We start from the raw sequence: 14,425 nt of genomic DNA on the forward strand, positions 1-14,425 counted from the left end.
CTCTTTGGTCAGTTTGGGTCAGGTGTCCTGTCTCTGCTTCCTGCTGGCTTTCCCTCCTCCCTGGCAGAGCATGAGACTCAAAGTCCTTGGTCAGAGTAAACATTCTGACCAGCAACTAAAAACACTGGTGTTATCAGTGCTGTTCCCAGGCTGAAGTCAAAACCACAGCACTGCACCAGCTACGAAGAAGGAGAAAAATGCTACTGCTGAACCCAGGACGGCATTTCAGTTTAAAACTTTACATTACACCATTCTTGTTGCTGGTTTTGTTTACACCAACTGGACTACTTCAGTTTATCCTTCTGTAGTCTTCTCTGTTTTCATAGAATCAGATTGGTTTTGGTAGGAAAGGACTTTAACATCAACTAATTCCAACCCCCCTGCCATGGGCAGGGCCACCATCCACTAGTCCAGGTTGCTCAGGGCCCTGTCCTGTACCTCCGGGAATGTGGCATCCACAACTTTCTTGGGCAGCCTCTGTCAGTGTCTCACCACTCTCACAATAAAGAATTTCTTCCTTATATCTACCCTAAATCTCCCCTGTTTAAGTTTCAGCCTCTGTACCTACTATGCCATGCTTATCATCATAGCAAACCTTCTCCCTATCACCTCAGCATGGCATCTTGAGATCCTTTATTTTATGACATACTTTTAACTACAAAAGTCAAACCTCACTTTACCAGCTTCTGCCTCGTCTGGTGCATTTTGTGCAACACACATAAAGTGGCACCAAACAAGCAATCACGAACAACAGAAGTCTGGCCTCAAAGAATTTCATTCTTCCTCACAGTCCTCTACTGCACACATAGAGCAAAGACATGCAATATTCAGCTGAGCAAAGGCTAACAGCCTGATTGATGCATCTTAAATCCATGTGAAACTTTCCAAAGTAGGCAGTAAGTTCATAAATCGGTATACATTACAGAAAGATGGAATTTAATAACCTTGAAAATCTCTTACAGCTAATGGGTGGCATTTATGTTTAGCAAATTAGCCAGTGTTAAGCAAACCAGAGATCAGCCAAAAAGACACAATCCCCCCTATGCAGAACAAGGCTGCAGATCTTGTTCCATATGCCTGGGGCTTAAAGACAAAGAACACTGTCATCGCACAATGCAGCCTTGCCAGTAAGGCAAGCAGACTTGGTTGGCAGTCTATCTCTAATTAGGGTCAAGAGCTAACTACAATCTCCAATTAAAATAACTAAGTATTCTGGCACTCAAAAAGTGAAGATGTAGGAATTAACATGGACAGGAAAGTTCCCTGTAGCACAGTAAGTGATTTCTGGAACATGAAATTCTCTCTTCATACGAGTCCCAGCTCATTCACACATGCACTTCAGACAGTTTTACCCAACACAAAGATGTGGAAATCCACTTCTGTGGAAGCTGAACCAAAGAAGAAAAGCAAACGCTTTAAGTTTGCTCTGAACTCCAAAAAATACACCTTAGCTGGCTGTAGCTGTACAGATGAAGCATGGATCTACAAGTGGATTTCAAAGCTCTAATCAACATTTTACAGCCCTGAACAAGCCTAGAGGTGATCTCCATCTATAAAGCAGATATTCGGTTACATGACTTTAAACTCTATTATGAACAGGGTTTTAAATATTACCGTGAGTGCACAATGCAAACTTAAGAGCTCTGACGATGTTAATCACACTGAAAATGTGCTGGAATTTCAGAATTCATTTGAATCAGAACTCCATATGCAGCTAGGATGTTAGGACAGTGCTGTTTTCTTGGTGGGTCACCAAGAAATACTTCAGAGAAAGCTATCTGTAGTCCTTATCCATCAAAAAAAACCCAACAAAGAACAATACAAAATAAGAAAGTAAGAGTAAACTAATAGAACGTTATTTTTTGGTAAGTAGAGCTCATTCCATCTCCTGTTTTCACTGCTGGGGGTCTGCAAGGACATTATTTCTATGATTTCATGTTAGAAACTGCATTTGCACAAAGTCTTCCCCCAGCATTTAGCCAAAAGGTAATACAGCTCGAGTGTAACTCACACTTGACAAGCAAGGAAGCAGAGGCAGGGAGAGGTTAATGGCTCAATCAGACTGTGACTCAGATGAGGTCACGCAATAGATCAGTGGCAAAGTCACCACCATAACTCAGGCCTCCTGAGCTTGCTCTTCAGCAGGTTTGTTAAAACTAAGGTGACTGATACAACACAGACTGAAAGACACACAGTTCCTTAAAAAAAAGGGAATGAAATGAAGCATGCAAAGCTGCGGGGGGGGGGGGGGGGAATGCAATCTAGGGATGGACAGAATAAAAATGAGAACATTTCATCCCTCTCCTGTGTGTCTAGACTGGTTTTACACTCATTATCATGTAATTATTCATGTATTACCATGTAATAATTCATTAGAGGGCTAAATTAAATTTTTAAGAGGTTAAGAACATTTTTCCCCTGAATCTTTAAACTAAAGCAGAGTGATTAGTGCACTAAATCAGAGAAATGAAAAATCTTCATGTAATGGGTTTTGTGGATTCAGCTTGAAGACAGTGGTTTGCAGGTAACATTATGTACAATGTGGCATTTCTGACTAGCTAGAAGTTTACACAAACATCCACATATTGCATACAGATTAAGATAGTCTTTAAAATATGAAGGGTATCCACAGCAAGCATAAAAATAGCACCGATCCACTTTACTCTTAATCTTTGTCACCTGCATTTTGATATAGACACCAAATAAGGACAGAAGGAAACGGCTTTATTAGTTAAGTAAAGCTACCTTTGATGAGCTGGGTGTATGTACAAAGACATATTCTGCTTTTAAAACTAGCTGATCTATTAGCCAAAGAAAGAAGGGAGAGGGGGTTAGAAAAAAGACTGATTGTGGATGTTATATCCTGGGTATTTCCAAGTTTAAATGCATGAAGATGGGTATCTGGTGGGATTTCATTTGGAGTTTTCACAGTTGCCAAGTAATGCAAGCCTCACTGAGATTCACTTCCAAGTAAATGACAAAATGGCCAGACAGATAACATGAGCATGTAAATGCTTGCCAGGCTACTGTGCACAATGAGAGTGCAAAGGAGGGACCTTTTCTAACTCAAGGAAGTGACTACAATGCATTACTTCAGCAGAAGGAAGAGGGATGTCCTCTACAGAAGCAATCAGCTGAGCCACCTTAAAGACAAGTTCTGACCAAGCTGGATTAGAAATCCACTGATATACAGCAATTTCTAGGTTTAATTTTGAAACTACTTTTCATTCTTCTTGTCCTTGTCATTACTGCTCCCTGCAGCATTTTACAGTGAGTGGATTTATCCTGAACATGATTTCTCTGAAAAGGGGAAGCAATAAATTCATCCTTTAGACTAAACGAAGGCATAAAGGCATTAAATGACCTGCCCAAGGTCCAAGTCTTTAACTCAGTCCATGCTTCAGCCACAAGACTGTCCCTTTCTTTCCCTTTTGTTAACCAGTTGCTAGTATCACTTACTTTTGACGTAAACAGTACTTCCACTTGGCAAGACGACTACATTGGAGGCTGGACTGGCGGGTCTGGGGGACTTCACTGTTGCTACACTGCCACTTGGAACAGGGGTAGATGTTGGGGTTGAAGTGGTACTTGTGTAGGAATAGCAAACCACCACTGAAGAGGAGAAAAGACACCTTCCGTATAACTGAAGTGCAGAATCCCATTATTCTATCACTATTTTAACAACTGAAATGGAAGCCAAAGACTTATTGGGTCATTATCCGTATCTTTGCCTCTGCAATCCTGTGGATTACTCCTCAGTTTGACCTAAGTATGGCCATTGAATTTATGGCTGAGGACAACAGAGAAATCTAACCTCCCCTCCTCCCACTCCCAAAAATCTCTGCCGTTCATTCTAGATTTATTTGTATTAAGCTGATGGTTTACTTTACAACTTATTATTTTTAATTTTAGCATTAATTTGGTATTTTGATCTTTTTGCTTTACTGTGACCATATCCAGACTGATAACTAATGGAACATAGCTAGTGTCTCTCCTCAACAGCACACCAGTTGAAGAAACCAAAATAATCCTTCAGTAATGAACAACTGGTTTTTGCTGATCATCTTTTTTCAACTCTTTCTTGTAAATAATAGCACAATGATCCAGCATTTCTCACACAACCAGAATCAACCAGCTTGTTTCAAGAAGTGCTACACATTCTCCAGTTGCATGAAGCACAATTCGAGCCTATTCGGCAAAGCTAGATGAAATGCGTACCAGCATTATTTAAAAGGCACAGGGAAAGCAGAAAGCAGTCTTTAACTTGTTAACTTGGTATGTTTAATCTCAAGAGGGGGGAAAATAATAAAACCAACAAATTTTTCTCCACTTTCACCAAAACCTACTTACATTCTTAAAGTGTTCTGAAACATCAAATCACAGAACAGTTTTGGGTCGGAAGAGACCTTAAACATCTTTCATCACTTACAGAACTTGACAAAAGCTTAAGCCATTGGTCCAAGTTTTGAGAGTTTACAGAGCGTAACAAGTTAACTGGTGAATTTCCCCCGTTTCCTGGCAATTTGGTTTCCTTAATTTCACTTGCTAGTGTGCTCACTAACACCAAGTACCAGATTTACGTTGCAGGTGCATTTAAATCAATAAATAATATCATAATAAGAAGAAATATAATAATATCAAATAATAAGAAAGATTCAGATTATAATAATAATCTAACACTTCAAATCTAAGAGAACTATTTCTTCCGTGACATTACTTCTATATTCCCATGAACTGAAGTAGTTAGGGCTTTCTCTCACCTTCTTTGTTTCCAGTTTCTGCAGGAACTGGAAGAGATGCGTTGTGCTGAACCGCTGCATTGGCAACAGCATTAGCAGTAACAGTAAAAGCTGTTTGTGGAACAAGCCGTGGCATCAGTGGCACCAGTCGACGACCTTCTATAGACCATTCGGAAGAGCTGTTTGGTCCAGACATACTAAACAGAAATGCACATCCTTGTAAGTGTATTGCAGAGTTTCCAAACTACTCGGTACTCTTATTCAAGAGGCTTTTTCAACAGTGAAAGTCTAAAAGGCAGTTTATAAAGACACACTACAACAATAACCTTCAACTGTCTTCATTTCATGAAAGCCCTTACATTTTTCCCACCTGATGGAGAAATCCTCCCACAGAAATCTTAAGAGTTGCTGCTTCTTTACCTGTTTTGTTTTGAAGAGCTCTTAAGGGGACAGAGGTGTGTGAATGCCACGCTCAAAACCCCCATGTGAGATTAGCTACTATTCAGGAAGAGTTGGTACACTCTCTACATCTGGATGACAATACCTACGTATCCCATAGATGTGTACATTGGATGTGTAGGTATTTGCTCATCCAATAAGGGATGGAATTTTACATCTACTACTACCTCACAGGGAAAAACTCTCAGCTTCCAATGCAAATCTTATTTTACCGGAGCAAAAGAGTTTCTCAGACTTATTAAAGTAGTTCCAAACAAAGTAATAGAACATGAAATGATTTAAATACACCCCAAGCACCTTCCTCAACAGGAACCAGCCTGCTGCTCCAGTTTTCTCTTAACCTTAGTACTTACAAACTGAAATGCTTCCAAAAATTGCTGTTCTTATCAAGATGGGAAAAGTGTTTCTGTTGATGACTTATTACACGAGTCATTTGTCAAATCAGCAAAACCAAAATGGCAAATTATTTTTCAATGCCGTTATGTTCTTCAGCAAATCAACCCATTTTAATGTATTCATATATTCTGACAACACAACTTCTCACGTGAACTATTGCAGGTTGCAGCAACAGCTACCACAAATTAGTTTGTAAAATGCAGAGGATCTGCTCTGTTGTTAAATCCTGATACACTTCAGTGTTCTTCATATACATATTCATATAGTGTAAGCAGAGCTACATCAGCTGAGGTAAAAATACACCTTTCCAATAGAAATTAAAGCTACAACTGTTGTACATAGCAAAGCTAGGAAACTCTGTTTCATTAATCAGTTAATTATTTAAGCCAAATACTGTATTACCAACCATCACTTACAAAGAATTAACATGGGTTAAAATAAAGAGATGCAGCACTTCACAATCGCACCTTGTCTGGATTATACTATCACATCCATCTGAAGTTCAACACCTCAGGACAAACTTTATGCTCGTTCTGTAAAATGCTAAAACCAGAACTGCTACTTAAAAAGGAAACTTGATTCAAGACAAGAAACCTGATTTGATAACTAAATGCTTATTCTTCAGTAGTTTTTTCCCCTTTCTCTAAAGGAGGGTAAGGAAGTTGGTGGGTTTTGCTGGTTGCGTACTTCTAACTCTTTAAACTTGAACACTGAAACACTAAAATGTTAAAAGTCCTTCTGCAGCACTAAAACAGTCTGCTGATTTTGGCAAGCCTTGGATCTATTGTATAACTGCTAACTCAAACTGGCCTGCTATTTGTACGATTTCCTTTTTTCTCCCCATAACACCTAATCTACAATAGTCAAAAATCAATGGCTGTAACAGAAAAAGAAGAGAAATACAGACACTTCCAATCCTGCTCCGTTTAAAGACAGTTCTTAATATAAGGCAATTAACTATCAAAGATATGAAAGCACTTGCCCTCCTGCTCCTCTCCACCTCTCAAAATCATGTGGAGCTTGCAAAAGCAAACGCAAGGAGGAACCAGCCCAGTGGATGCCAGCACAGCAGCTGCATCAAGCAGGAAGGGTGGACACTGATGTCACCACTTAACTTGCTGCAGTTTTTTTAACTCAATCTTCAGAGTTCTATCTTTCAGCTAAGGCATGATGGATTTTCCAAAGGGTACCTTTGATATCACATAGAAAATGACCTGTAGCTTACTTGTGTGCAATAGTCGTTAGTCGTTCATCATTTACTGCCCTCCGAACTTCAGCACGATGTCTCTCTGTTGAAATACTATTAAAAACAGCAATATATTTTAGTCAAAGGGAGACAGGAACATTTATCTAAAACTTCTAGCCTGAAATTAAACTTATGAATAATCTACTCAAGAGACGAAAGGGAACAGGCATTTACATTTAAGAGATTGTCACTTAACTTGCTATCACAGGGAGAAAGAATGAATGTATTGTTGCTCAAAAATATTACTGAAGGATAAAAAGAACACTGCTGTTCATAGAAAACAGCGAGAATCCAGCCTCCTAATGAGAGCAATAAATTTAAAGCATGTGGCAGACAAATTTGCTCAGAACACACAGCATTCTTTCTTGAAGACAACCTTGAAGCTGTACCTTGATGAAGCCAGCATACACTCATGAGCTACCAGTAAGCTTTTAACACTGTATCGCACAAAGCACCATAACAGCAAAGCTTCAACCAGAGGCACGGTTGTTTTCCTTGTTAAAAACCCAAAGCAGAAGAGGAATTAAACCTCCACAAGATGGAGAATTTCTCCTCAGAATTAAGATTTGCTTTGTGATTCTAGTACAGGCAATACCTTAAAAGAAAACAGGTCGTTGGTTCTGATTTTAAAGAGGTCAGGGTTACCTAAGCACTTTAGAGAGTTCTCCAAGAAGATCCTTCTTCTCTTTCGTAAGGTCTCCCTGTGCACGTAAGGCACTGATGACACCTGCATATGCTTCCAGTTCTGAAGAATTAGAACAAATAGGATTTTATTTAATGCTCACAGCAAAGGGGGGAAAAAAATGTTTCTGACAGTATTCTATTAATTTGCAAAGTCATTAAGAGGAACATGTCTTTCAATTATTTAGTGCTTCTCAAAAGAGATTGATGACTTAGAACTCTCACAGTCAATTACTCTGCCGCGTACAGCTTTTCTATGAAACAATTCTATCACAGAGGATTATCCAGTTTATAAACCCAACTGAATGTCAAGCTCTGAGCTGACAGTTCAACCAGAAAGCTTGAAGGAACAGACCCCAAATTTGAGAGTAGCTCAGAATTCTTTAGAAGCAGGAGAAGAACATCTTTTAACATATATCCTTGTTAAAAGTTCCACAGAAAAGCTTGACTTGAAAAAGAACTGCACTATCAAAAGAGCAACTGATTTTTCCATAATGCCTTTCCTTAATGAGTGTGGAGAACATTAGCTCTAGTCTGTTAAATAGAATCATCACAACCTTTTATGCCCATTTACTTGATAGGTACAACTACTTGAATCTGAAAAGGACACAACACACTGAATTACACCTGCTCAACACAAAAGAAACAATGCAGCTACTCTTAAATGTAGAGCTACTCTTAACTGTAGAACTATCACAAAGATTAACTCACCAACATACAACTCTCATTTAAGGTGAATTTGTAATTCTAGGTGACCTATCCAAATGTCATGCCATGAGAGTTTCAATAAAAATCAAACAGTTAAAGGCTACTGAAATGTCTGAATTGTGTCCTCTGAAGCAGGGTGAAAATACACCTAATGAAATAATGGAGTCTGCTGATTTGCCAAACAATGACTACTTGTTTTAAGCTTAGCACAGGGTAAGGAAACATCACTGCAACTCCTGCTTTAAACCAGAAACACAAATTCTTTTGACACTTCCATAATTGGCTTTGGCACCCCCATTTCAGTGGCCAACCCAAAACAACCCCACAACATATCCTGGTTAACCAAAATAAAAGGGGTATGCTAAAACCTAACACTTCTGATGCTTGCTGCAAAAGGCTGCTGCTCATCTGAAAAGCTTTCCAAAGAGCTAATTTACAAATCAAATCAAGGAATTGTGCTGAAAAGAAGGCCTGCTCTCCTGTCCTGATTAAGCAGACAAAACACAAAGCAGAGTTGCTTTGGTTAACCATGTAGCCTTGCACAGGGATGAGGAGTGGCCTACAGAAGCACTTACAGCTTCAGTTATAAAATATTTGCTAATTAATGCAATGGTTATTACTAATATCAACATCTATTTAGACAAACATGTTACAGTATTTAAGATACCAATTATTTTCCTCTGTTAACAACATGAAGTTAATTCTCAGATACAACTGTATCATTATTAGATTTTTGTTTCTTTCTGCATTTTTGATAGAGATCCTTTACACCAGGGCTTTAAAAAATGCACATTCTGGCCCTTTGGAAGATAGTAAAGATTTCAGAACAGTTGTAAGTAGGTTCCTCACCCTTATTTAGGCCAGGTTGGATGGGGCTTTGAGCAATCTGCTCTAGTGGAAGGTGTCCCTGCCTGTGGCAGGGGGTTGGAACTGGATGAGCTCTAAGGTCCCTTCCAACCCAAACCATTCCGTGACAGTGCATCTATGTAGCAATCACTAAATGGTGTGCTCTCTTTCCAACAGAAAACACATCAAACAGCTTCACAAAACAGGATTCACAAACAACTATCATTATTTCAAGCGTAATGTGCTATCATCATGCCTTTATTCAGTTCTAAACCACAAAGGCTGCAGAACTATGCTAGCTATTGCACACCTCAGGGTGCATTTCAGCCTCACCCATACCACCGCATTTCAATCGGGATGGAGCACGATGGATGTTGGGCTGAGAGCTGGAAAAGCAGAACCCACTAAAGCAGATGAATATTGCTGGATATAATCCTTAGACAGCTATTCACTCCCATTGCCAGTGCTCCTTCCCCTTCCAGCCCTGCAGTTACATGGGTTTAAACTGAGAGCTTCTCTTTAGCAAACACAGGGCTCCTACGGGCTCTGACCCTCTGCTACACACGCAGGGCCCCCTTGTGGGGACACAGCTCATGCCAGGAAAAAAAAAAAAAAAAACAGGGAAAGGAAAAAAACCAAAAAGAGGGTTTTATTATTTATTTCTTTTCCTGTCGGCCTAGGTTATGTCATTGAAGGAGGTGTAGCTGCAGCTCTGTTTGGCTCAGCTGCACCAGCAAGGTTCTGCCAGCAGCTGGGGTGGAAGTTTTCTTTCCATGCTTCCAGCCAGCAGAGCTACGTTAACAAAATTCAGCAGCACGAATCCGGTCCAAATCTTTTGGCATCCTGCACTTTCTCTTAGTTTTTCTACTTCTTGAGCCTCGCTTAAGGCTGAGGGTACTCAACGGGGGTACAGCTTAGTTGGAATGCTGTGTGCAACATCGCCGTTTCAACTGAACGCAACTCCCAGATTCCCAAGAAATTAAATAAACAAGGAAAATACACTCTCAACTCTCAGAAGATATAGGGGATGGCTTCACCATGCACAAGAGCCTTGGCACAGTTAAGAAGCACAACACATCATCTTTCAATGTCCCAGTAAAATGAGAACAAGAAAAGCTGTGACAGGCACAGGAAGTTAGAGGGAGTCTCAACCTTCTTCCTGACATCATCTCCTACATTATGCTCCTCAGAACAAAGTCTGACAAGAAACCTAAGGGGTTTTTCTTCTCTTCTCGTATTATGTATCATTTAAGTGGCAAAAAAACCTTTAACTAATTAAATTCATCTTTAAGAACCCAGAAATGACTGCACAAGATCAGATCAATGGTCAAACAAAGGACTGTCTCCTGTGGTAGCCCAAAATGGATGTGTGAGGAAAGAACAAACATTGTTATTACCTGCTAAAATACAAAAGCATGTCTCACACATTTACAAGGCCAGAGCACCAAAAAGCCTCCCAGTATATACCTCTGTCAGGCAGGGGTCTCAGATACTGAACAATGCAAAAGCTCCGGTTCTTATGACAGTTGAGAACATATTGATTTCACACTTCCCTGATAATCTGTGTTACTGCAGATCACAAACCATCACAGATTCATTTTTTACCTTTATTACTCGAACTCAGCCGTGCAGGGCAGGTTAAACCAGGGTTTCACGGGGGTTTTTGGGTACAAAAAGGTGCCTAACACAGAACTGAAAATCAAATGAGGACCCTCCTTTCACAGAGTATCCTGTGCATGCTAACAGTCATAAAGACCGTTAAGAACATAAAGAACAGCAATGCACCATCGAGGCAGAGATGGACTAGGACATCCATGAGAAACTCGCCCAAACCAAGCCAATTCTGCACTATTCATTTTGCTCTGGCGGAAAGCATCTGCCAAGCATCATTTGAAGCCAGGGCTGTCAAACCAATGATACACGCAGAATGCAGGAAATGACTTTAGACAATTGCCTGTAGACACATTAAAGTATTCCATGGAAGCAGCAGGCAGGCAAATCTTAAAAGGGCAAACATACAGACCCACAAACTGCATCTTACTGTACCCAGTTTGCGAAGGATCCTCTTGCATTCATCTCTGCTGAGATCCAATAGAGTTGGCCACACCACTGGCATCTTGCCCTCCTGTTTGCACTTCCAGAGAGCTCAGCCTCGCTGGAAAAAAGAATATAAATACAGTAAGAGCGAGTCTGTCACGTATTGATTTCCCAAACCGATTGATGCAAACTCTCCTGAGCCTGCTCACAACTCCACCGGCACATTCCCTCTCATCCCCACACTCCAACCTCTGTAATGGCACGCTGTGCCATGCAGGAATCCGGCGCTTTCACAAGGGCACGGACTTCCTATATTCTCTAGCTCAGCTTCATCGCCCGAGCCTTTTTACCGAGTTTCCCACCTCCTTCTCAAGCCCTTTTTCACGCCGAAACGCTCTCCGAATTGATGCTCCAGTCTCCTCCCTCTCTTTATGCACAGAGCACCTATTATAAGAACTCTTCCACAGCTAACCGCACGCTCCCCCTTCCCCCCCGGGGGACGCATTTAGCACCAGCCCATTATATGACAGAACGGAAAAAAAAAAAAAAACCAAAAAACCACCGTGAAAATTCGCTTTCCAACACTAAATCCCCCCCTCCCCGGGAACCAACCGCAAACCAAAACACGGGAACACCCCCTCGCCCCATCGCATCGCGGCGACATCCCGCGGGTGGCGGGGGAAGAAGCCCCATCTCCCCGTCGCAATGAAGATAATAAAGGGAGAAAAGAGGAGCCGGAGGCGAGCGGGGCGAGCCGGCTGGGGCAGGGAAAGGCACAACGGCGGGGTGGGCACCGGGAACAAAAGCCCCGGCGCCAGCGCCGGGTTAGGCGGAGGGAGGATCATCTGTACAAGGAGGGAGACGGCGCCTGGAGGCTCCCCGCCCGCCCTTCCCCGGTGCCCCCCATGGCCCTTGGCAGCGGCGCTGGATCCCCACCGCGCTCGGAAGCCGGCAAGGAGCGGGCGGCGGCCGCGGAGGGGCAGCGCCAGCGGCCTGCAGGCGGGGGCCAAGGCGCGGGCCCGGGAGGGGGGCGGCGGGTCCCCGCCGTCGGGGGAAGCGGAGCTGCCCCTCTCCGCTGCCGGGGAGCGGCCCCGGGGCACGGCGAGGAGGAGCTGCCGGGGAGCGGGACCCACCTGCCCGGCCGTGCCCGGCACATCGAACGGCTCCGCGGCGACACGGCCCCCCCCCCCTCCCCTCACGGTACCGCGCTCCGGTTTGTTTAGTGGCGGCGGCGGCGGCAGCGCGTCCCCGGGCCAAGATGGCGGCGGGAAGCAGGGCGCATGCGTGAGAGCCGCGGAGCACGCCGGGAGTTGTAGTCGCAGCGCTGCCTTCGAGCGAGGAGATGGATGAAACGATTTGGCAAGATGGCGCGGGGAGTGCGAGGAGCGCATGCGCGGAGGGAGGAGCATGCTGGGAGTTGTAGTCACGGAGGGAAGAGGGGAAGGGCGTCCCGCCATGGCTCCGCCGCGGGTACGGGAGCCGGGAGTGGACAAACGCCCTCCAGCGCATTCCGCCGCGGTGTGGTCTAATGGCATCTCACACACCCCTAAACTGAAGGAATTAAGGGCTTGGCGCCGCTTCTGCGGAGGAATGTGCTTTTCTGACATCAGCGCTGACGTCATTGGGCTGTTTCCAGCTTTACGGGTTAGGAGCGGCGGTGGTTACGTGCGGGCTGTTGTCAAACGCGGTGCGTGCACACAATATGGTTGTAAAACGCCCTAAAGCCAGGCTCACACCCGCTCCGGGCTGGGTCCTTCCCGTTGTGCGCTTGTCACCGTCCAGCTTAAGATACCGAAAGTCCTGGGCCTGACGGCTCCTTTGTGTCTAACTGCGGTTGTAACTTCTTACCGTCCGAGTTTCCGAGATAAGCAGTAAATTGCATCTCTTTTAAAGTGCTTAGATCAGATTAGAAACAGAAATCACAGCATCTCTGCAGAGCGATGATGAGAAGCAGTGGGACTGATAGGACACGGGAGGACGTGTTTAAACTGAAAGGGGTAGAAGCTCTTCCCTGTGAGGGTGCTGAGGCGCTGGCACAGGGTGCCCAGAGAAGCTGTGGCTGCCCCATCCCTGGCAGTGCTCAAGGCCAGGTTGGACACAGGGGCTTGGAGCAAGCTGCTCCAGTGGAAGGGGTCCCTGCCCGGGGCAGGGGTTGGAGCTGGAGGAGCTTTAAGGTCCCTTAAATGGGATGGGGCATCCATATTGCTTGATAGAGCAAGCCTGTTCTCTGCAAGTGCGAAATGAATACATAGATTAAATTAATATGATATATAATAATATCATATAATAATACAGAATCACAGAATAGTTAGGGTTGGAAAGGACCTCAAGATCATCCAGTTCCAACCCCCTGCCATGGGCAGGGACACCTCACACTAAACCATGGCACCCAAGGCTCTGTCCAACCTGGCCTTGAACACTGTCAGGGATGGAGCACTCACAACCTCCCTGGGCAACCCATTCCAGTGCCTCACCACCCTCACAGGAAAGAATTTCCTCCTTATATCCAATCTAAACTTCCCCTGTTTCAGTTTGAACCCATTACCCCTTGTCCTTTCACTACAGTCCCTAATGAAGAGTCCCTCCCCAGCACCCCTATAGGCCCCTTTCAGACACTGGAAGATGCTCTGAGGTCTCCACGCGGCTTCTGTTCTCCAGGCTGAACAGCCCCAACTTTCTCAGCTGATCTTCAATATAATAATAATATAATATAATATAATATGTAATATATAAATACTAGTACAAACCTTGATCTCATTACCCAAATTTGGGGAAAGGTCTTCTCATTAAATATATACTGTTCAAGCTATCTTTGACTCCTTTCTTTGCTGAGCCTGTTGAGACTGGGAGTCCTCTTGCATGCCTTTTGATTCTGCAAAGCAAACAGTCACACTGGGGCCAGAGAGTTTGATGAAGAGGAAGGAAAGGCTCCTCCTTATTCCGCTCTTCCTCACAAAACCCCGTTATAGTTTGCTTCCATAATGCCAGAACCAGCTGGACATTGGCTGAGGTGAAGCCAAGGCGGATGGATGGGGTGCATGGAATCACACCACCTATTCCCAGATCTGTGAGTGCTGCTATTTCCACCCATCTATAGATAGAAATATTCCTTCAATGCGATCACTGATGGACACATTCTCACTTGCAGTTTCCCATTGTTCTTCACAGCGGTGTATATAACTCAAGCACTTGAAAACAATGATGCTGCGGGAGAGCTACAACAAATTTCCTTCCTATTTTAATGCCTTCCTAAACAAGAACCAGCTGAAGGCAAATAGCATCATCTCTGCATTGTACTACTTCATATATGTGC

The 14,425-nt window shown here is 43.5% G+C and overlaps 1 protein-coding gene across 10 annotated transcripts in view; it reads right to left on the reverse strand.

Moving 5' to 3' along the window:
* Nucleotides 1-12,379, reverse strand: part of EMSY (EMSY transcriptional repressor, BRCA2 interacting) — a 40,773-nt gene extending 28,394 nt beyond the window's left edge. For 7 of the 10 annotated variants that reach the window (XM_065678902.1, XM_065678905.1, XM_065678900.1 and 4 more), the window contains exons 1-6: nucleotides 12,246-12,379; nucleotides 11,122-11,230; nucleotides 7,486-7,585; nucleotides 6,820-6,894; nucleotides 4,761-4,936; nucleotides 3,460-3,612 (exon numbers count right to left, since the gene is read on the reverse strand). In XM_065678902.1, the coding sequence (XP_065534974.1) occupies nucleotides 3,460-3,612; nucleotides 4,761-4,936; nucleotides 6,820-6,894; nucleotides 7,486-7,585; nucleotides 11,122-11,191 (574 nt within the window). In that variant the 5' untranslated portion in view covers nucleotides 11,192-11,230; nucleotides 12,246-12,379. Of the gene's footprint in view, nucleotides 1-3,459; nucleotides 3,613-4,760; nucleotides 4,937-6,819; nucleotides 6,895-7,485; nucleotides 7,586-11,116; nucleotides 11,231-12,245 lie in introns of those variants that run through there. The other 3 variants (XM_065678906.1, XM_065678904.1, XM_065678898.1) reach the window with 2 other exon arrangements.
* Between the last annotated feature and the right edge of the window lie 2,046 nt (nucleotides 12,380-14,425).

The sequence above is a fragment of the Lathamus discolor genome, chromosome 4 (assembly GCF_037157495.1).
Source record: "Lathamus discolor isolate bLatDis1 chromosome 4, bLatDis1.hap1, whole genome shotgun sequence".
NCBI lineage: Eukaryota > Metazoa > Chordata > Aves > Psittaciformes > Psittacidae > Lathamus > Lathamus discolor.